Source organism: Colias croceus, chromosome Z, assembly GCF_905220415.1.
Source record: "Colias croceus chromosome Z, ilColCroc2.1".
Classification (NCBI taxonomy): Eukaryota; Metazoa; Arthropoda; class Insecta; order Lepidoptera; family Pieridae; genus Colias; species Colias croceus.
Genome location: NC_059568.1, coordinates 12,374,674 through 12,400,373, shown reverse-complemented (window position 1 = coordinate 12,400,373; position 25,700 = coordinate 12,374,674). Strand labels below are relative to the sequence as shown.

General features: G+C 32.8%; 1 protein-coding gene across 1 annotated transcript; it reads right to left on the bottom strand.

Moving 5' to 3' along the window:
- Nucleotides 1-2,375: 2,375 nt before the first annotated feature.
- On the bottom strand, nt 2,376-22,513 carry LOC123705109 (protein grindelwald). Its single transcript, XM_045653736.1, has 5 exons — nt 22,368-22,513; nt 9,756-9,958; nt 5,986-6,051; nt 4,781-4,914; nt 2,376-4,197 (listed from the first exon to the last, which is right to left on the bottom strand). The coding sequence occupies exons 2-5, from the start codon at nt 9,952-9,954 to the stop codon at nt 3,892-3,894; spliced, it is 705 nt and encodes a 234-aa protein (XP_045509692.1). The 5' UTR covers nt 9,955-9,958; nt 22,368-22,513; the 3' UTR covers nt 2,376-3,891.
- Nucleotides 22,514-25,700: the final 3,187 nt, after the last annotated feature.

The following is a 25,700-nucleotide window of genomic DNA, read 5'->3' as shown; positions in this document are numbered from 1 at the left end:
CATAGGACTGATGCCAGCGGATTGATAAAAAGGGACTTAATATGAGATTATAATCACAAATTATGTTTTTTTGCCTTATTTCTTATATAAACAAACTATATTTTTACAAATCATACTTAACCATGTATGAATGAAAATAAAAATCAGTTTAACAATAAAATAACGACTCACCATAGGACTGAAATGTTGACTGGCGCAGCACGAATTTAGAGGACAAACACAACCCTAGCGCTGGTACAGTTATGATGACCATCAAAATATGGGATGCACAAGTAACTTCATTACCAACATTAATATTTAGACAGGGATTTGACCTCGACTTGGTGATATTTAGCGAGAATTTCAAATTTAAAAAACACACAACGGACTGACCAATAAAAACGATGACAAAGTTTATTTTTATTTTTTAAATAAAATGTTAAACATTTCGTTATTAAAGTTATACTATATAATACTATGTATATCAAAGATTGTCCTGAGTTAGTAAGTTTTCTCTAATCAATGTTAATGTTTATAAAATAGCCACTTGATTGTTGGTTTTCGGAGTTGTGACATGCCAAAGTACTGATTATTTAAGTATTAATTTTGTTTTTTTATCAATTTGTATTTTAAATAAAGAAGTGAAAGTGAGTGACCAAATAAAGGAAGCTTTATTGTTTTAAAATAGATTGTTATTTGATTAAAATATAATAAGACTTTGTATAAATTGGCTGGTGACATTGAGTTACCCCATTTTTGTATAATGACCCATATATAGATAATTAACACCCAGACACAGAGCAAACATCTATGTTCATCACACAAATATTTGCCCCAGGTGGGAATCGATCCCAGGACCAGTGACTTGGAAGGTAGGGTCACTACCAACCAAGCCAACTGGCCAGTCGAGGCCTCAAAAACAAGTTTTTTGTCCCTTAGCCTTTACCTCGTTGTAAATAAAAGAACGACTGACCACATTTTCTTATTTAAATAACGTAATTAACAGTACATAATAAAACAGACAATTTGTAGAGGTTATTTAAATATATATACTAAAATTAAATATTAATTGTGATTAAACAAGACTTAGGTACCTATTGTTGTTTCTTTCAAAATTAATCAATGCTTATATTTAAGACTATGGCTTAATCTTAAATTAAACTAATTTATTTCAATTGCAACGAGGAAACTATAAAAAGCTCGATAGCTCTGTAGACTCTACTTCTTTTAAATTTTTAACTAATCTTTATGACAAAATTATATTTTGAACTATTGTATAAATTTCTTTCAAAATGAAACTCTTGCTCCACGCATAAAGTCATATTGAAGAGATTACGTAACCAAGCAACATCAGACCTCAAAGCAGATAAGCCTTTTACCCTGTATACTAAAATATTATATATCAATAGTGCAACTTTACCACGCTTAACAAATTTAGTATTATAGCGTGTCATATTATTTGCATCGACATTCCACTTTCTGGAGCTTTGAATAAATATAAACTTCCCAACGAATATCTAAATAATATCTCTGATTGCAATTCACTAATTGGTGTCCGCTATATAAACACGGAATTTTGAATATCCGACTAAATGCTCATCAAATTCCGCTTTCTAGTAGCAAATGAACGCAGACTAATTAAATTAGTCCCCCGATTGCCTGACTTATGGGGAAACAAGATTTATTTGCGTGTTATGAGTCACATCAACATATAACTACAAACTATTGTCCGTAGTTGAATTGTGTGATGGATAAAGTTTCATAAAGAAGTTATAAGAGTTGGTAAAGGATCTTTAGAAGAATATCTTCTGGGTATCTTTGCAAGCATATCTTACGTTGCACAAACTGCACACACTTCATGAGGATTACAGTGACGTCACAAAATATAATAATGATAGCGTTAACATTTCTTGGTAAATTCTTCAAGAATATTATATTAGCCGAATTGGAGATAGATAACTCTTTTGATAATTAGCTACAATAAAAATAACAAATATGACCGAAAATGTCACTTGACTTAACATATTCTTGAAGAATTAACAAAACAAAACAACATAACAAGCACACTTAGGTGATATGAATTTACAGATCATTAAAATTGCAATTTTAATTATAATGTAACATATACCTAACTATATTGTGAAACAACAAATCGCTTACATGTTAGTCAGTAGTCATTATGTCATTTTTGTTAACTAAATCTAGCTGTAATATCAAACAATAATTATGAAATCGCAGTCAAAGCTAACGTTCACAAGCCTATCTGATTTTGGGTTGATCATCCCAAATAATAATTACTGTAGCAAAATAATTACATTCAAACACAAAATACGAAATGATGCACGAACAATGGAACAACACGTACATAAAATATAGAACCAAATAAAAAAACTACCTCAGCCATGCTGGAAATTTTATTTAACCCGAGTCGAACTCGACTTTATTTATACAATAAGAAGATTTATAACTACTATCTTATAATTACTAATGTTAAGTTATTACCTATTTGCAAATAAAAATCAATTTGGAACATTCACATAGTTTTATATGAAAACGTTTCAATGTTATAATATCGTTTTTTTAGAATTTTTACCAAACAGTAGAAATATATTCTTATGTTAAGCCTTCTTATGTTAAGGTGATACATACCATCAAATTTCGGGTTGTTTTCTGCCAATTCAATATAACGTTTGATGAAAATTCAAAGCAAAACTCCTTTTCTGGTCAACTAACACGCCTATAAATTTTAAATATTGATTAGGAAAGGTCAATAGTTAATATAAGTCATACGTGCGACATAGTTTCTAAAATATGTGCAATTATAATATTGTAACAACAATCTTAGGAAAAATACTTTATTACCAAGAATTGCTCATATAGCTTATTGCTTTACAAGGGGTCACAATCTTTCGAAAGACCGGTAGATAAAATATTGATATTGTCTTAAAAATTATATATAAAATGGTTAAGTGCATTCGCATTTATGCCTTCTACACTATAATCAAAATGGACACCCTAGACCCCTCACTGGCTACTATTAATATATCCATGGTAATAAAGTCAAATAAACAGATCGTTCCGTTCAATTAATTTCCTGGCAAAATTCCGAAATCTAAAACATTCATCAAAACGTTACGCACAAATAACATCTACATGATTCATTTATTGCTCTTAGAATACACGTATATACAATATTAAACGCGTAAATATTATAAAAGTTTACCTCTGTAGACATTTCTTATTTTTTTCTTAATAATCTCTACGAAAAACTATTAAACAACTAAGTATATGATTATTCTAAGTATTTATTCTAGTCGTGATGTATTATTGACACGAATGCTGTAAAGAAAACAACGATCAAAACTTAACAACACAATCTCCAATCAGAGATATAATTAGTGATGTTAGCAAACATTTACCAATAAAATGCTAATTGATTCTAGTTTGTGATGTATGAACAGTAGCCGCCTCTCCACAACTCGTAATTCAACTATCACGCGGTTTGATTGCATTCGTGCTGACTATATCATCGGATGAACTAAATTCAACACATTATTACATTAATGAATATCACATTTACTCGACGGGTGAAAATTCCAAAGCGATACGGAATCTATAACATCCATTTGTTCGTCCATTATCATTTTAAAATATAGCATTCCATTGCATGTAAAGACTGCATGGTAGAAAACGTTTGCAAAAATTCTTTACAAATTGAGATTAAAATCCGCTCACTAATCTATAAAAAATTTTGAATACAAGGCTCAAAGAACACATTTAAGTATGTAATAACTACATATTATATCAAAATTCTATTGAAGTATAAATTTAAAAACGCTCATTATCATCACTACAATTTGGACTTGTGTCTATGATTCTCACGGTTTCACCACCGAATCTGACGACCGGTTCTCAGAACTTGTGACTAGCGGCGGCGGGTTGCTCCGGGGGTGTGACGTTCATGCCCATATTGTCGTACGAGAAATCGAGAGTGGTGTCTTCAGCAGGGTGCCTATTGCTGACGGCTGTGCTGATCGTCTTCGGCGTGGTGGCTCCCAGACTCTTGTCCGTTTGCGTCCTCGTGTCTAAATCTCGTACGTTGAGCCGCTTCGGCGGTTCGGGGTTTCGTATCTCTAGCTTCAATTCGGGCTTCGGTTTCGGCATCTCAGCGTGCGGGTTGTGATGTGTTAGATCCGTCGGATACTGCTTTACGCGATTCTGAAAATGGTTTGATATTTTTTTCAATAATAATGAACATTATAGTTTATTGATTGGGTAAAAGTCATTTAGACTAAATTGAACGCTGTAAGCATGCCATGCTATTTTTGTAGTGAAAGTTGAACAATTGAACATACTTCGCATGGAAGCATCACCTAAACCTTAAAGTTTTCACATACCTAACTCTTCACAGAAAATCAGTTCTAGAGTAATAGCATACTGTACGGTGCTTCGTTAATGCATTTCGCACAATGAGTTTGCGCTTAAACCTTCCTCATCCTACTCGCAAGTAATTATACTGGATACTTACGTCATTGCTTTGTTAGTTACGCGTCAAGTGTTTTCTCGTCTCTTATAGGAGTATATATGTATTTGGTATTATTTTTATTATAACAAGACATTCGATCACGTCAGCGTAGTCATAAATCCCGCTCTGATGGGATTTCTGGATCTTTACTATGTTTTTCATCTCCATCTCTAAACCAAATCCAAATCGGTTAGCAGTTTTTGCGTGAAGGAGTAACAAACAAACATACAAGCTTTCACATTTATGACAATAGTAGAATAACCATAGACATCTCACCTTGGAAGGTTGAAGTTTCTGCTTGATGTACCTCCAAGACAAGCGGCCTCGACAAATGATGATCAGCACAAGGAGCAGAACCGCGAGGGCCACACCGCTGACTATCAGCGCTGTTTGTGCTTGACGCTGCACACCTTATAATGTATAAAAATGTAAATAATTTCGTTTATATAAAGCGAAAAGTTCGGATTGACTCACACACATTTCTACAATAAGAAACAACTTTTAAAGCTCGCTCACAGCACTTGCGTTTGCATTTGAAAAAAAAGGAATAGAAGAAAAAGAAAAATGGATCAAGTTGACCCAAAAAGTTTTAAAAATGTAACTGAAAGACCTGGACAATCATTCATAGGTACGTAATGGTGTAAAAATTGCATAAATACAGCAAATTATATAGAGGGGGGCGAGCGAAAAAACAAATAGAGTAACTTGCACTTCAGCAAAGCAAATCGGTGTCAATTGTTCTCTCAACTTAGAAACGTCGTCACCAAGAAAATAGCGGATATTTACCAAAAGTTAGTCGTTCCATTTTTTAAACAATGGCCATGTAATGCAGATACTAAGTATAGTGTTTTTGAAAAACTGCACGTCGTTCATTATGATTTATGATTCTCTTACTCACCAAGCCATTCAATAGATAAATGTACTCGTATTAAGCGAATTAACAATACCAGTTGCAGCTGTACTTAAGAATTCAAATTCGCTTGAGCATAATTGCAGTAATAATAAATAAACATTCGCAGATTTTAATACAGTATTTCGCAAAAAGCAAATTTTGTGTGATAAATATATTACTTTAATTATAATTCACATATCTAATATCTAACACAGACATCCAACTATCTCAGATCTCTACACATAAATGTGACGCATAATATTCGATGATTTATATTTTGTAAATAACTAACATACGTTTTGGTAAATTAATTCCAGAACTGGTACACAAAGACCCTCAAATGACACTATTGATTAATATCTTAATCGAGTGTTTACGGCGAAATTGTAATTTGGTAGCAATTTTCGTAACAATGTCATCCGTTAATTCAAAATTACTTCGAAACATTACAGCGTCCATCAAATATTGAATTTTGATAACAGTTTACCTGAATTTCATGCATCATTATTAAAATAATTGATACTGTACTGCACGCAAATTAATACGTTGACAAAATTCGCTTGCGTTTATAAATTCATTAAGCACTTACTGTTAATGTCGGAGGGTGGGGACATCGTTTCCGATCGTCGCATGTAGCGCAAATCCAGAAGGTATCCTGGAAAAAACAACCAATATGAATCCTTTACTATTTACACACGTTCCCTACAGCTTTATAAATACCGTCCAACTTTTTAATATTGCCCGGTAATATTTACAGATAAAAGCAACCTGTAATTTCGTAGGTATGTACACAAATGTTTAATAACAATTCAAGCGTTTTTCAATACCGTGTGTTTATTACAAAATGCAAGAGCGTATCGTATTTATGGTTCCGCACGAATTCCACGGTTAAATTATTAAAGGACCGCAAAGCGGAGAGATTTCTTTGCTCGGACATTATTTATCTTGTCGGCTCTGTTTGCATGGTAAAAACGCTGGTCTCTAGATTTTCCAGCATAATTTCGATTGGATACTCTGTTGAAGCTTGTATTAATAGCTGGAGTTTGCAACGGTTGTAATATAAATAAAGGGAGAAATTTTCAGTTAGCAAAGGGATTCATAAACGTCTATCGAAAAGGAAATCTATTCTGCAGTGTAAGTGCAGAGGAATGTTGGAACTTGCGCAATTTATAAACAAGAATGGTGTTGCATTTGTTTTGTTGCGCACACGAGCGTAGGGACTGTGCGTGTGTGGGTGCGGACCTGTCGGCAACAGAGCATGACGCTAACAGGTATTGTTGCACCCTCACCAATGATCCGTTTCTGTTGTTATCTCGCCCGTCGCATCGCCTCGCTCCTGTGGCGGTTTTTATCTTTCGTGTTTGATGTAATGAGATCTTTGAGCATCTTTAGTATATGATTCTGGTGATAGTGTTTGGTACAATACTATTGCTTTAAACAAGTACCTACTAATATAATTTATGTTGGTAAAATATTTCAAGTTTCGTTTTTAAAACTTTTTTTACAATTCAATTATTGTTTATCGAAATTTAAAAATAAAATTCTATATAACCTACCTACGGAATAATTTGTTTTTGTGAATGGAAATGGAAAATATTAGGTACAGAATTGAATGTGCAAAGAGTTCTTTGTTAGGAAGTCGATATTGTTAATATAAAATTCGGAGTAATTTTCTCAGAATACTTTTCCATGAAAATAATAATCGTTTTTTATTATATGAAATATTAACTTCATTATTTTAAAGAGTTAACCTTCAGACTCGATGTGAAAATGATCTTGCTTGGGATGTTTGACCTGAAATGCATTCTTTTGCCCAGGAGAGAACAGGATGCATGCATGATTAGAGCAGGATAAAGATAATGTAGGCGGTTTGTGGTCACGAAACCAGTTACTGATAAAGGCCGTGCGTGACAATCGACTCTACTACCTACGCGATAAAGTACGATATCGCGTGTTAAATTAAAGAAGGCTTCCACCACAATATTATATGTAGATAAATATTAGTCATCATTTTGAGTAGTACTCATCTGAATATTTTGAGGATTTCCTTTTCGTGGAAAACTATTAACAATTCTTTAGTAACAATAATATTAATAAGACTATCTGTTTAATAAGAAATTACTACGAGATACATTATTACTATCACGTAAATTTTTAAATAAAGCCCTGTGTTATTTATTGAAAAACCATGAGACAGCTGATATGTGGTAACAGAAGCAAAAATATGAATATTAAATACCTACCTGTAGCAAATCAATATTTAACGATAATATTATTTTAATGCCGCGATGCTATTTCATTTTTAACCGACTTCAAAAAAAAGGAGGAGGTTATCAATTCGGCCGGTATGTTTTTTTTTATGTATGTACACCGATTACTCCGAGGTTTCTGAACCGATTTACGTGATTCTTTTTTTGTTCGATGCGGGATGGTGTCGAATTGGTCCCATAAAAATTTTATTCGGATAGGCCCAGTAGTTTTTATTTTATGAGCATTTTTGTCTGTAGGTATTTGTGAATTTTGCAAGTGCAAGTTTGAAGTCGGTTGTTTTTAACGCAGTTATTACTTGTCATTTCACATTACGCATAATATTGTCATTACAGGAAAAAAACTTATTCAATCTCGTTTTAATATTCTTATTGGAATTTAATAACTAAGTTCCAATAACATCCTAATTAAAAAGACTGCACTATTCAGTCTTAAATAAAGTTACGAATGGAAAGCTAGTTGAATAAAACCAAAATGTTTATAATGAAATTTGATTTTTTAATGAAAATTATGTAGTCTAAAGAGATCTAGTCTAGCTGTCTTTCCATGCAACATAGGCAAATTATTAAAAATAAAAATGCGTACAGCTCACGACCGCCCGGAGCCGCATACTTTGTTAACTCTAATGAACCTTTCAACTCTTAAGCACGCTTTACAAGTCTTCTTAGTTTTATAATACAAAAGTTTTCAATATTACACCTACACCAGTATGCTATCACGACCTTTGCATTTACACGTATAATCATACCTTTAAAGGGATAGATAATAACACCCTTTTGATGGTAATATGCAAGACGAAACAATAAATTGTATTTTTACCCGACTACGGCAAAGCAAAAGGAGGGTTATGATTTTGACAGGCTATGTATGTATGTATGTATGTATGTATGTATGTATGTATGTATGTTCATCTGTTCCCTCGTAACGTCTAAACTACTTATCAGAATTTGACAAATGACATATCATTAGAAGCGTCTTAATTGTCCGCTGGTTATAGGCTATATGGGGTTTCACAAAATCTAATGTGGCGTCCTCTATCGGACAAAACATACAAAGTAAAAATATAAAGTTAAGATAAATATCCCGTGTTTAGTATCATTTGAAAGCGCTTTCCTTGTACATTTTGAATATATATATATCACTAGCATTTGCTCGTGACTTTACCTGTATTCATGGGCTGATTGCATATAATTCACATCTTTTCGTCCATAGCTTCTTTATTAGTTCATCAGTTTAACTTTTGTTAATATTATGCCCCCAAATACACTTTAACACCAAAATAGTACAAATAATATAAAGTGAAAAAACTAAAACCCAACTACGACAATAACCGGCGCTGAAAAAGTATAAAACAAGATTTCAGAATACTGAACTGAACAAAGTTGCTAATGTAGTTGCAAGTAAATGGACACAGTAGACTCTACCAAGATGCCTTCGTTGTAAATTGACAATAATGTCATACAATACTATTCTGAAGTATGCAATATTCCACTATGTAAAGATAAATTTTCATGTTTGGAAAGGCGTAGTCACACGTTGTTGAAGTGCTACGGTAGATAGGTATATTATGTTACGTGTGACTACGCCTTTCCAAACATGAAAATTTATCTTTACATAGTGGAATATTGCATACTTCAGAATAGTATTGTATGACATTATTGTCAATTTACAACGAAGGCATCTTGGTAGAGTCTACTGTGTCCATTTACTTGCAACTACATTAGCAACTTTGTTCAGTTCAGTATTCTGAAATCTTGTTTTATACTTTTTCAGCGCCGGTTATTGTCGTAGTTGGGTTTTAGTTTTTTCACTTTATATTATATATAATATATTCGTGTTTAAACTAAACCTGCTCTATCACATACTTTTTCCAAAATGTGATTGCTAAATTGGTATAAAACAATAATTTAATCTGACTTGCATGACATATTTTTTCATACATAATTAGAAAACTAGGACAAAACAACTTAACTATACAATGAAACATGAATGATCTAAGACATTTCGTGCCATAGAGCCTATATAGTTAGTACATCATTACAGAACGTTTATAATACAGCTTACAACCATCTTAATTGTAAAGAAACGAACCTTGACACTCCTTAATGCACAGTCCATTGTCGAAGTTATGGTGCGTCTTGTTACACACCACGTCACAGGGAGCACATCTATTGGTCTCTGGAGAGCAGTATTCCTCAAGCTGACACGTCAGCTGTCCGCAGCGGATACCGTCAAGCGTGAGCTGGGCTGAAGCGCCAGCCACAGCTAGCAGGCATGCTAGACGCGACATGGTCCTGGAAGAATGTGACTGTTAATATTTGTTTTCACAGATACAATCCACGCTTAATAATAGTTGGTAAAAGATGCATATATAGTAAATTAACAGATTCACAAAGTCCACACTCTCTGTACTTAGTAATTAGGTAACGAGACAAATTTTGATTTGATGCTACTTAAGTTAAGCTAGAACGTGGGCACGTCTACTTAAAAAACTTTATAGAGAAATTTACTATATAAGTATACTATATGTTTTAAATTGAAAACTATTTTTTATTTCATTTGATTGAATCGTTCTGCAAAACGTTTTGACATGTTTAGACCATGAGTAGAGAGTTGAAATATTTGGTAGAGCTTGCTCTAGCGAACTTACGATCGGATCATTTATAAAGGTAAAATATAATTTTAATAATGTTAAAATATTATTACATTAGATAATAAATAATTAGTTAATATCTTATAACAATTATTCAGAATATAAGAAGTTTCCTATATTGGAATAGAAGTAATTCTTGTGTATAGGTAATTAGTAAACACTGAATCATATTCATTGTTTGTAGTTAAGCCATCAAAAAGGTTTATTTAAATAAATATGGGACACAAGTTCAATTGTTAACTAGAATTTTCACAAAATGATAGCCAGTCAAATATTTATCGATACGCGCTACGCATTAACGTTAAGCATTCCTTTAACTAAAACCCGTTTTACTTACGATGATGTAATATATTTATACTAAAGGCATGCTAAAGGCTAACGAAGGAGTATTCAGTTCAAGGTAAATTTAAAACATCATTTAATAGCATAAATTGATCATAAACTAATTAGAAAAAAAAACCACCAATTAATAAATAAAAGCACAATATTCATCTACACCGTACGTAGTAAAAATCATTTTCATAAAAGGATGATAACTAATTTAAAACTGTAAAACTCCAATTCAAAATTGTCACGTAATAAAATATTATGAAAGTGAAGGATACCAAATGCACTGAGCAGCACCCTACACCTTTTTAATCTGTCATATTATTCCATACTCGGGAAACATCGTGTATCTTGTTTGAGTTACCGCCATATGTCACTGAGTAGACACAGTTAAGTAAGCATGAGTCATCCCGCAGGTAGAATAGCGACAGGTTCATATTTGTGTTCTAACAAAAGGGTCCCGAAACCTTTTCAATTGTTATATCGTTTTTTTCAGATGTTTTTTCCTAACTTTTTTTACTGCGCAAAAACCACAGGTTCAATAAAAACTGCTTCATATTATTTACATTTATTAATATAATGCCGTTTCGTAACCGCTTTGAAGGCAATAGCTAATAATTCTTTCATGTGAAAACGGTTTGAATTCTTAATGAGGTGACTCATTGCAATACATTACGCTGGTGCCTCTTAATGTGTTTGTAACAAAATGTTCTATGATTAATCGTTAAACCAGTTGATATTATTTGACACTATAGTACCTAATAAAAAATGATTTTACAATTTTAAAAATGTTTAGCACTAATGATAAGTTATCGATCAACCTGTTTTTCGATTCCTAAGTGCGTTACAGGAAGCTTAGTGCTTACCGTTACCAATTTATGAGTTATGAAATATTTAGGCACTTCACATATTTCAATCTTCTATGATTTTAAATAGATATCCAACATTTATAATAAACTAAAAAACCTCGGTCTAATAAAAGGTCCTACGTCGTAGTACCCATTACGCACTTGCATGGACTTACGTATAAAATGCTATGAATTCACTCACCTATTCCTTAAAATGATAATGGCACTTATAAAACAAATAACACTTAACACAAATTCAAGGAGGGAACATTGGTTCGAAGTAAACAGCCTTTTTAGTCATGATTGTAAGTAAGAGCATAGTGTTTGGGCTAGTGTTATAGTTTCATTTGTGGTTGCTAGGCAACCAGGGAATGGACTTTACGATAACTAAACCCTAAACCACATCAACATTTATCGCATAAAACCATTGAGATAATATTAATATGGAGACGATACCGCCTACATCACTCATGTTCCACTCAACATACGTCATGTGGCGTAACTGCACTCAGTCGCTTGCTCGCTCATTGGCGCGAACGTCACGCTCATTTTTTATTTGTTTTAAAGTGAAACGCATCAAATATGCCTACGTGTGTGTTACGATATTGCACAAATAATACAAAGAATACGGAAAAGTGCAAAGGAATAACTTTTCATCAGTTTAGTAACTAGATAATAATTTTTAAAACTTAGTTAGAGCAAAATTTTTGGCGGGCGACATTTTGTCATAGATTAAAAATTTAAGATATGACATTGGGCATGAAATAAGTGTTGTTAGTAATAATTGCTGGCGTATATTTTTATAGTTTATAATAATAATTTTACATAGGTATTTAGAAAAGCATAGACTGGTTGTTAATTGAAAAAAGGTGAAATCATGAAATATGAAAATCAATTACTCAATCACCAATTTTTTTTTGTTAATTGATTATAATCAAGTTTTTAATTGATATTGTATAAGCTACTGACTTGAACGTATAATTGAATTATTATTTATTTATCTGCACTAATATTATAAAGAGGAAAACTTTGTTTGTTTGTTTGATTGTAATTAATAGGCTCATAAACTACTGGACCGATTTTGATGAAAGGAGAATGCCCATTTTTGGTACTGGTTTTTCTCATGCATCAAGACAACAATACTATTAAAAAAAATCTCGGCAATTTAGAGGCCTTCTTACCATCGGAAAATATATTTTGAACAGGGAATGTTTTGTAAAATCTAATAAGACATGTAATTGTTTAGATCCATTATTATAGATTTAGTGTCCATTACCGGTTACCACGGTAACCAAGCGGTTACTTATTACATTTACTATGGTAAATAGCTAAATGTATTAATATCGATTATTGTTTTCATTGAATTACAAAAAAAATCAATTAACATAAAATCACTCTTTAAGGTATTGTTTATACACTGTAGGTTGTTTTAACAAAGATAGTGAAGTAAAATAATATAAATATGTATATATAAAAAAAAATATTATTATGACATAGCTTGGTAGGTAACCAGTTATTTCTTATTTGTTTCTTTCTTCGAATATGTAGTGAAAAAATGATTCAAACAACAACAAGAACATGTAAACCGAATAAAAACTCAATTGGCATTTTTTAAGTATATATTTAGGTTTTCTTGAAATCCGTCCCGGAAGATTTCTGGTGCCTACCTACACTAGCCGATGAACAGATAGACTTTGTCTGAAAGCATAAGCTCTACGCATAGATTAAAATATATTATGTTAATCGAAAAATAACCTTTGCACGATAAAATGTTACCTAAATCACACATAAACCTAACTAAATCGGGGTTATTTAAGTTTTGAGGTTATTTCACATTTTTCTCAATATCTTGAAAACCCCTGTTTTTATCACAAAAAAATCAATTGGTAAAAATCTTTTGAATATTGAAGAACCCTCCAAAACCACTCTGGCATTGACGCAACACTGTACTGTGGTCCATACTTTCATGGGCATTCTTCTTTGGCACAGACAATCTTAAGACCCTGAGAAAGAACATAGGCTACTTTTTATTGCGAAATATGTGCCACGGGCGAAGCCGGGGCGGACCGCTAGTTCAGAGATAAGTAATTAATATTTTTTCTATTCAAGGTTTCCATGTCTGGGCCGTGAAGAAAGGGAAAAATTATTTTTTTTCTAAAAAAGGCTCAATTTGTAAGGAATAAAACTTCCCATAGCCGTGACTGAACCTAAAACGTCACTATTTACATCATCCTATATTATATGCCAGATATTGTTAGCCCCGCGCGGCGTAGTAAAGTCAGTTTATACCTAAAATAAATATTAAGTAAGTACAAAGAAAATTTCAAGTCAACGTGCATGTAAGGAGTGGCACCCAATAAAATAGACAGAATAAAACAAAGTGTCGCCTCTATAGCGGTGAGTCAGTGACATCGCATAATCTATGACTGTCTAGCCGTCATTCGCGCGCCCCGCGCCGCCGCGCTTGGCGCACAGATTTTGTTCGTGGTGTCTGCTCCATATTAATATTATCTCAATGCATAAAACATAATTTTTCATTTTCTGATAATATGACATTAAAATAAAAAAAATCTGAAAATTATTAAGATTAATATTCTAAAATAGTTTATGCTGAAAAAGCAAAAGGTCTGCATTAAGTTGCTACTTGTTATTACGTTTATTTTTTTTTTACTTTTATAAGTATTATGACCTACCTGAGTAATATTATTTGTTTGCCCTTATTACCAATTTTGAACATCCGCATACCTAATGTTATAAACGCAGTAGAGAAGTAAAATAAAACTCTTAGCAATTGAGAGCAACTATTATATTTACTACATTATATTGTGAGACGAATTTTTCAGTAATAATTTGCAATTTGCATAATGCCTTCTTCCACTAAATATCGTTAAAAACCGATAAAAATAACTACCTAAATGGTGTTGATCCAACCATATAATATTGTATATTTATTTCATAAAATAGAACATGTTCTCATTCCATTTATGTTCATAGCTGCTATGGTATGTTATTTGTAATCTGATGTAATCAAATCATAACAATTTTTTTTCTAAACGTGACAAGACAATGGTGAAGCGCATTGGATGATTACCTTGAAATCAAGGCGTATAAAATGTATGCCAAATGCCAATATACCTAATCATTACCTAATACATTACTAAACATACTTTTACATACTTTTAGATACCTACGTGTATTATGAGCCCTCTTCACAGTGAACAACGTTGGCCCAACAAATGATCGTTGATGTTTGCCGCCATTACGACCTGTATGAATAAACTCGGCCCTCTGGCCTCTACACTATTGTGATTGGCTCTACTTTCTCAACGCAGCCCATCGTGAAGAGGGCCCATTACATAAATAAAGAGACATGATATAGATTCAACGGTGTTTTTTTTTTTTTTAGAAAAACAATACCTACAATATTTATCAGCGTGGTATTGAACCCAGGACTCTACGTACTACGATCTGGTTGCAACTGCTGCTGCTGCTGTTTGCAGTGATGTAGAAAACTGAAGATTATTTGTAGTGTCCATTGTGCATAATAGCCAATTTTTATGTAATGTGCATTTAAAGATTTCACTTATCATTTAAAAGTGTGATAAATACCTAATCGATATAATATTTTCCTAATAGTATATTTTAACACAATCTACAAAATTCACAAAGTTATAAGACGTAAGTCGTCTTCTAATGTGACTTATACTATGAAAGTCCATTAACGGGACTTGTGTGTAAATTATAAAAGACTATTCATATAATATTCCGGGCTTTGTAACCCTTCCATTTTGTGCACTACGAAATAATAATTCCCGTCGAACATCAATGGTATTAAGCGAAGTGAACTTTCCTCCATAATTGTTGGTTTTGCCATCCAAGTATTTAATCTTCTTATGTGTCGCAGGTACAGACCCGAATGGCAACTAGTGGTATTAAATTAATAACTGAACGCTGCTTCTCGAGGAAATTTCAGTAAGTATTCGCCTCAAATTATAAATTTTGATGCCAATTAATTAATGTAGCATGGGCTTTTATGCCGTGTTTTAATACCTACTCTTATAATTAGGTATGAAAACACACCTAGGAATACGTTACATTATTATTGCGCCGAATTTCCCAATTACATATTTGATGGGGAAACAATGATACTAATCACGATTTCTACGAACGGAATGTTACATGCGAGCATAAACTGATTTCGATGCATTTCAGTGAGGTCAATGGTAGGTCCGTGTTTCCACACGGCACACCTTTGAAAGAGCGAATCAAAGCTGCGGAATATGACCACCTATTGTTTCATACTTACGTGTTCCGAATATGGGAGGGAACATCCCGCCTGTATAATTTAATTGGCAGGCTCTTGATTTTCAAAACTATGCAAATTCGTGTGTAATAACTGCATATTGAGGACGATTGGTATGGAATATATCGCTGTGGTATGAAGATTGGTGCATAATAGCGTGATTTAACTATTGTTCGTTATTAGTCTGATTAAACTGAAAACGGAATATTTGGAAATGGAGATATTGGTGGTGAGGTGTTTGTGTCGAATAATGTATTAGGATGGTTGTAACATTAAATAAAGATGAACCCGAATAACCCTTTCTTTTGCAAGGAACTATACGCGATACTTTCTGTAAATAAAACTATTTAGAGAGTACCTCTGTACCTACACAACAAGCTCTTTTAGAATGAAAGCAACTGAAAAATGTGTTGGTGAGAAAAAGACGAAAAAGAAACTGACACGAAAGTCCGACACTCGCTAATTTATTAAGAACCTTTACCAACACCAAATATTGAATCCTTGTGCTAAAAAGAACAGTTACTATAAGTGTAACCAAAAACAATCGAAAACAAAGTGCTAAAATGAACCTTAACTCCATGTGCGACGTGTCAATTTTCTCTAATTCCTCACTAAAGCTCTGATGACACACGAAAGCAGCCAATGCTAGACGTTCTGAATGACAGTCACATATTTATTGTTTTCCTTTCATTAGTATGCAAGCGAGGCTCTGACGGTCTTAAGGCTCTATGTCACCCTCTTCATACCGCGATCATAATGTTACCTCCTGGCAAGGCTTGTGCAAGAATTTGTTTTCGAACGCGAGTATTTGAAATGCTGATTTCAAAGCTAAGTATGTCAGTAAAATAGATAATGGTGAATATAAAAAGGATTAATATTCACCATTCGTATAAAGTATGCGTATTGCGTATGCATGATTAAATAAGTTAAAAATATTTTAATTAAGACTCTATGTACCTAAGTACCGAATATATAAAACACACACAGATTTGTTATGGTCTCTTTGAGCAGGTTTCTTCATCGGCTAACACAGTAAGTCACTGCAAGTGTAATATTCTGATTCATTTTTAAGCCGCAGTACAAATATAATATTCTGAGAATATAAATCCTTGTATGCTCTACACAGCAGCAGTCCCAATATTTACTCTACGTGGTGTCACCCGAGTCCCGACTTTAATGTTACATTATTCGAAAATAGTATACGTTTGATGAAATTTCGTGTAGCTATGTGAGAGCCCGTAGTCCGGATGCAATTGGAATACACTATTCTGGTCCGGATATTACGAGCCGAGCCGAAGTGCCTCAAACACTGTTTGCTCTGCCTACCTGCTAACGGAATTGCCAGATATACACAAACTTTCGTGTTTATCAATTGATCACAATCGCTTGTTGTTTTACTCGAAACAGGAACCTTTTCAATTCCCACAGCCGTTTGTATTGCGGCATTTTTTTTACAGACGAAATCGAAGAAAAACGTCCCGTGAATTGTGATCACGCTACGCTTCAGCAGAAAATTCGTGGCCATAATTTATCACAGATATTCATAAAACTTTGATGTGATTAATTTGGCCAAAATCCAATTAATATGAAAGTTCCCTTTCTACTTAAACTAAGTTTCTATAATCCTTTTAAAGATTACCGCAATTATCCCTACCTCGAAATCTAGCCGTAAGTATAGGGTGAAAATGTTAACTAACAGAAAACATACAGTTTTCTGTAGATTTGTTGTTTTTCTTTTTTTTATAATTAATTACGTACTGTTGAATATCCTATAAGAATACTTCATTTCAGAAGTCATTATATGATATACAACCAACAAATCGATTAATGCATGGCGATATCAGATTTACTTCCCACATAATATTATATCTATCTATACTATTATCTTAAGGCTATTTCCATTACGACACAATCTATTTACAATGAACAAAATGAAAATCAGTGGATAACCTTTATCAGAAGTTGAGCAGTCGTCCACTTACACAGCAAGAGATGAGCTGACCCTGTGACCTCGTTAGCAACCCTTTGTTATTAACTAACAGTCACTATCAAGTTAAGCTCCACATTTCTAAGACCTTAACCGCAAGCGTACATATGAAAATGTAACATATGGACCTAGACTTACAAGTAATATTGCTCCATTAAATTACGAATATTATAACTTAACACTCCATAATTAGCAGTTTCATTAGTCTTTGTCGTGTTTATGTCTCTAAAAATGGCGCTTGTAATCAGTAGTAGTTGCATACGTGCATTCAAAATTGTTAAATAGTTATATTTTAAAGTTGTACACAGAATAATGCTAACTATGAAATAGCATATTATATTACATATGCCTTCTACAATCTGCAGCACATAGAGTCAATATTTATATGCGTGTTTTTGTCATAAATTGACATGTTTATTTTAATAGACCGTGCATAATATAAAATTAATATAAGAAATAATACAATAGATAAGGTATGGCTTGGTTGACCTTTAATTTAGGTGTTTAGGATTCATGTCTTTACTCCACTGGCACTGTCCGGATATTGCCCTGCCAGTCGCAAACATCTCCGTGTTTGCCTTGTTACTTAATTAAAGGAATGTCATAGGACACAATACACTCAATCGAGATTACACAGCTGTAACAAAAAGACTTGACAGAATTAGGTACCTACCTTATCTATGAGAGTTTTACTATTGCTCGATACCTAATTATGAACGCACTAGCTATAAATATGTTATGTTTACTCTTCTATGTTTAAAGAATGTAAATAAAAGAAAAAAATATCTTCCTATAATATACAGGGTGTCCCACTGTTGGTATACTAAGCTCGAAAGAGGTTATAGTTTTGCATACGCAGAGTACGTAAAAATAGTTATAAAATTCCAGACGAATTTTTTTTCAAAAAGATGAATTCTTAAAACTCTTAAGTACACCCATAACAAGCAACCTGCCCAACTTTGCCACCAGCACATGAGCTATCGTTTTAGATTATGTTTTCATAAACAAAATGCTCACATTAGAGAAGCGGTATATGCCGGCTGCGCGAAGCTAGAGAAGAAAACATGGATTTTCAGGAAAAATTTAGCAAAAAATTTTAGACGTAATTATTATGTTGTTAAAGTATTTTTAACCGACTTCAAAAAAAAGGAGGAGGTTATCAATTCGGCCGGTATATTTTTTTTTTTTTTTTTTTTTATGTATGTACACCGATTACTCCGAGGTTTCTGAACCGATTTACGTGATTCTTTTTTTGTTCGATGCGGGATGGTGTCGAATTGGTCCCATAAAAATTTTATTCGGCTAGGCCCAGTAGTTTTTATTTTATGAGCATTTTTGTCTGTACTCGATGACTTTAATTGGAATGTAGCAAGTAACTTTGATTCACTTCCCGGTAACCGATTGAGCTGAAATTTTGTATACGTATGTAAATTGGATAGCGATGAAACATTATCATGACATGGAGCTGATCTGATGATGGAATCGGAAGGTGGCCATAGGAACTCAGTAATATATTGACTCAACTTTATCGAGTTTGGGCTCGTTTGATTCGTGTTGAAAAATACACTAAAAAGTATTAAATAAAAATAACTGCGTTAAAAACAACCGACTTCAAAAACGGAAAAGTAAGAAATAAAAAAGATTTGATATTATTAATTACTACATATTATTTTTATGTGCTATTTATTAAATAGGTTTGAAGTCGGTGCCAAACACTAAGCACTTAGTATTAAGCCCATGCACCGACATCAAACCTTTTTAGTAAATAGCACATAAAAATAATATGTAGTAATTAATAATATCAAATCTTTTTTTTATTTTTTACTTTTCCGTTTTTGAAGTCGGTTGTTTTTAACGCAGTTATTTTTATTTGATCAGTGTATGCAAAACTACAAGTCCCTTTGCGCTTAGTATACCGATAGTGGGACACCCATTTATTGAAATTAAAACAAACGCAGTAGAGTGTTGCGTCCTCTAAACATCTAAACAAAAAAGAACAAACAACTAGACGTTGTAATTATATTTATTACTATTTTCTTCAGTCAAGACCTTGAACGTGTTAATTATGATGTAAGGCAATACTAATTTATGAGATGTAAATATACACTTTGTTAGTATACATACGTTTCATTATACTGTCTAGTTCATGTAACAGACTTGTCAAGTGTTATAGTGTTATACAGTATCAACGTTAGGCGAAGTTTCACACACTGCCAACGCGTCGGATGTTTACACAGAGTCCTTATCATGTCATTAAAAACCATCTGTCATTAAACTAACAGGTACCTAGTCGGCTAATTGCTACACATGTCGCCTTCAAATCGTCGAGTTTGTATACATTTAGAGAAGTCTCGTGTCTTGGTTCATTGGAGATGTCTAGTTCCACACTTCATTAATTAGCTTTTTAGTTCGTCGCTGGAGTGTAGTTCGACTTTACAACTGTATGACGGTAGTAAATTGAGATCTAAATGTGATGAAATTCATTGGTAAATTGTAGAGTATATATTTATTATTTATTATATGTGAACTTCAATATTTAAATTTTACAACGATGAAATATTTTAAGAAATATATAAATGAGTAGTGTTCTACATTAAAAGTCAAATTTTTAGAAAAGAAAAGAGAATTATCCAGGCAAAACTTAATCAGTCAAATATTCGATAGAGAGGTAGTTATTTTGAAGAAAATTAAAATACAATAGAAGAATACATACAAAATAAACTTTATCCATGGTGAATTAGTAGGTAGGAAGTTGATGGACGTGTATCAAAAAATGAATCATTTAGGTACACTTAATGATAACGATAATTATGACTAACTTTCTAATAAATTATAGGTAATTATATTATAAAGGTAATATAATCGATTACGAAAACGGTTCCCTAGAAGTGATTTTTGAAAGAGATCATTATTTAGGAAAATGGCTACCTTCATTGGAGAATGCATTTAGGCATACCCAGGGCACTCGGGGAAAGATCCCTGGGTTATGTCGGACTCACCCTGCTGAGTGCAGGGACCTACCGACTAAACTCCACTGTGTTCCGCGCGCCGTGCCGCTTCATAGACGGGGCCGCGGGTATTCGGTAGAACCGCGTCCGCGGACAGGAAAATGGCTACCTAAGTACTTAATTCAATTTATTGAATCTTTTTTTAAAGTTTTATTTCTCTCTCTTCCTAGTGAACTTTAATAAAATAAATATTAAATAAGTATTTCAAAGAGATATGCAAGGCAGTATTATAATAATTTATATTGATATAAAATTGCATTTAGACGTATCATATTGTATCAAATCTACCCTTTATATGGGATATGAAAAATAAATCCTCAATCCAAACGTTTATTCCACAGATTTCCATACATTTCGTAACTTGTTTACAGTAGCTAAATGACAGGGGTAAGTACTTAGTTTAAATAAATTTAAAACATAAAATCCCTTTTAAACAACGCTTATCAGGTTTCCGTGAACTGAAAGATGATATGAAAAATAAGGTCTGGAAAAATAATATTCTTAGAATTTGCATTAAACAGGTAGGCGTCTAGGAAAATGTTCTCAAAGTAAACCATGCAAAATATAAAGGAATCTTCTGCCTGTTTACGATTCATTTTTCTTCATAAATGCATTTCACATTTTATGAAGCCTTTCCTAGGAATGCTCATCTTTCAAAGGACACTAAAATACTAAATATTGTTTGATGTTCGAAAAATACCTAGGAGTGAACTCGCGTTACCCATCTCATATCTATTTTCATAAAGTAGCAGATAATAAAAAACAATGCTTTTGTCTACATGAATTCACTGAATAATTTAAATTGCCTTTGCATTGCGTTTTAATTATATTTTATCGTTTAAAAAGCACTTTTAATTATACTTTCAGCTAATTAGGTTCATAACCGGTTTTCGTAAATACACTTAATTTTGAATCATATCTTATAGGTAAAAGCCACTTAATGGTGCGTTTTTTATTCTTACCTACCTATATCCTTGTTATAGAAACCTAAGAGACAGCGTGAGAATTTTAAATACCTAATATGTTTGTCTTTGTTCTATCAGAGTGGGATAAAGCCGTTTTAACTGTAGTTTAGTTCGCTAAGTAGGGAACCCTAAATACCGCAAACGTTGACAATGCCCCCGGCGCTTAAACCGCTCTCTATTATGCACCTTTGTCCTTTCTTTCTTTTATTTGTAATTGCTACACTATAAATATACAATGCCATTTCGGTGAAGTCAATTGTTAAAGTAATAAAGTGTGGCGCTTGTAGATTATATTTTTATATTAAAGCTACGATTAGTCATAGGAAAAATATGCAGGGAAAAACTGTTAGATCACGGTACGTGACCAAACCACGTGATATCGTGATCTTAGAAATAATGTTGAGATAAGTTTTAAATTATAACTAAAACAATTCAATAATGTAAATCTGCTTCACAAAATAATAAGTCGCAGTTGCAATGCTCGCTTTCTAAAACAAGTGACTCTTGTATAGATAGATATAATTATGACGCGATAAGAAATAAGGTTTCGTTGGCGCATAGCTCGTGAAAAAATTACAGTTTAAGTTAATAATAATGAATATAATAACTTACGTTACTGGGTTGTCATTTCGTCCTACGTATTGTAAACACACACAAGGCACTTTCTAAAAAATGGCAACTGATTCGAAGCCTTCACAGGCTCGACGGCTAATCGCGAAGGTGGGAGTCGGAATGTGACTCTTGCGCAGGTCGGCAGGTAGCGCTGGCTCGGTGTTGGTGCCGTCTATGTGTGCGTGAATGTTGCTACAATGTACATAATTGCTGATATCTTCAAAGTGTGCGTGCCGATGGAACGACACGTACATACGTACACAAAATGAAGTTTTAAGTGATAAAAAGGAATTTAATCGTAAATTCTATCTACCTAAAATTTTTATAAAAACCTGTCCTGAAATTCAATTAAAGGTTTAAAATATTGCTAGAGTATGATGTTCTAAGACACACCTACCTATCCTACCTATATTATTAACATTATCTAGACAGTAGATAGTTATGTACCTATTCACTCAATTTGTTTTTTTTTTTTTTGCATTAAAAAAAATTGAATAAATAATTATCTAATAGCTAGTACAAATGTGAAATCCACTACTAAGTATAGGTACGTTATTATTATTTAATTTTATTTAAATTCTAATGTGAGATGAATCCCATAAGTTGTAGGCCTACTTAGATAAATTTTGCTCTACCACTCTACCAAACTGTTTCAGTCAACTAAAACGATTTCGTCTAAGTTTCTGCCAATTAAATATTTAAACAAATTGTTTGTTACATGAATACATCTATATTTATTAGATATTAATTAAACAAAGTAGACCAATGTAATCAACAGACAAGATAAAAGTTTGAACGACTGAGTACCAACAAAGTAGTGGCTCTACTGTTTATTGACAGTTTATAAACTTAAACTTAATATAAAACCACATAATTGAACGCGCAAAATGTACCGTGCGATAAAATACGAAGAAAATTGTAAATTATTACAATCCATACTAATATTATAATTGCAAAAGTAACTGTCTGTCTGTCTATTACTCAATCACGCTTTAAATACTGAACCAATTTGCCAAATAAGTGTCCTATTCTTTTTATTATAGTGTCCAATAAACCTATTAATGTTCCAAGTCGATCCAAAAAATTATTTGCCTTCCCAACTACAAAAAACATGGTCTCTCAGAACAGCCCTTTGATCCGAATGTAGGTATCGGCTTTATAATGAGATTTGTAACAATAACGATGTTTTCCTATATAATTTGAATCATTATAGAAATAAAATAAAATAGATAATTAATTTAAATGATGAATAAATTTAAATTTTGTATTTTTTACTCTTCTTAAACAAAAGAACGTAAACTCTTATGATTTTGAAAACTCGAGAACATCGTTGAATATAAAAAAGTAAGTAGCTATGAAGTCACGTAATTTATCTAGTCCTTGGTTACAACAAGGGCATTACAAAACCTTAATATCTTGAAATAACTGGTATAGATTGTTCTCGGTTGTATTCACAAGTCTTATTTCCATTTCACCAAATTCGCGCTTTACTTTCAATAATGAATCTCACAGGCTGAATATCATTAAATCATTTAAATCCGTGTTTATAGATTCAAAATTATTGTCCGCAAAAACAAATATTTTAATTTTAATTTCACAAATGTTTATCCATAATCTAACTACATCTGGCTCTAGTAAAAACATCTCGACCTGTTACTTCATCCCAGGAAGTACTCGAGAGTCTACAATAACCAAAGCTCATATAATTTGCATCATTAAAAGTTATGGGTAATGTTGTACATTGTACGGGCGAATTGTTCAGGAATTGTCCTGTTACGCGTGTGTTTACAAATGCTAGAGGCCGTCATGCTATCGGCTATCCTTTTACAAAGGAAAAAAAAAAAGCAATCGGACCCGCTGTCATTAAGGCACTTGAAATTATACGTAACGCCGGCAACGTCTATGACTGTAAGCGGGGTATCGTGCTGTAAACACACATTAACGCTAAGAAAAACAAACCTCTTCTATTGTGACCAAATTTATGACAATAAGTGCGTTGTTGTACTATTTATTAAATTTTGAGCGGACCTTTGCTATTCTTATCAATTAAACTAACTGATTTTGTTTCATGGGCGAGATTTACTGCAGTCACGTTTGAAATGACATGTGAACACACAGTAGCAAACAATTCGCAACATGCGACACTTTGAATGATTTGTGCCAAAATGTCTATCAAGATCCATAAAAACAATCGGCTTGTATCAATAAATCAGATCATACCTGGTTATCTGCAATACCTTCTACCACGAATAATAAAACTATATTCGTGTAGTTCCAGCCCGTTCGCAGCCGGTTGATTAGCTCTTACTTTGTAGTGGAGCACTCGATGTATGTTGAATCTGGATCACTTTTTTACCATACCATATCTCGAAAAAGGTATTTCCTCTCGCTTCTTAGCTTCTCTCCACGTTAAAAATAATGTCCTCACAGGTAGGTGAAGGCTGGCCTCGTAGTATAAGCATAGCCCGTAACTCCATGCGTTCCATACCAATTCAATATCGACATTATGTTGTACACCAAAGAGTATATTCTAATAGGAAGGAAGCCACATAACAACTACAATTTTCTCACAAGTAGATATTAGTATGATCTACAGGTAAATTATAAAGGGTTCAAAAGCTCAACACGGGTTCGCAACAGTTTTACATACCTTCTTTTGCACAAGTAATAGAGTGCACTGCTAATTTGAGACCATAAAATCTTAGTCGGATGAGAATAATATAAAACCGCCCTGTCAATTTATATTATATCTTGAGAAAATTGTCCGGGCAAGGCGGGGTTCTAATGCAGTCTCTTGTTAGATTTTTTTTTTCTATACTTTACAGCTAAATAATATTATGATATCTATTTGATTGAATGACTAACCTAAAATAAAAATAAAAACAAAAAACCTCTAAATCGTTTCACCCAGTCGAAAGTTCTTAGGTAACAAACCTAAAAAATATATAGTCGAATTAAAAACCTTCTCCTTTTTGCCATTCTTTTTTTGAATCGGTGTAACTTATAATAATCGCCATAATATGCACACATTTTCGTTGAATAATGTACATACCTACTTTGTGCATTTAGTTACTATTTAATTATAAAAAAAATATATTAACAAGGATACTAAATGTGAGCGGTATTTGAATAAAAAAGTTGGGAAATTCATTCGACTGATTCATATTTCTCTAAGTCATTGTTATATTAGTAAACTGAGAAACTGGTAATATTAAATAGCTTATAAAAAAATATAGAAGAAAATGTAGGAGAAATTTCTTCATTGTTCAGCTATTTGAAATCTCGATTAAAACATAACATTCTCTTGAGGAAGGTAAAATAAAATATATTATG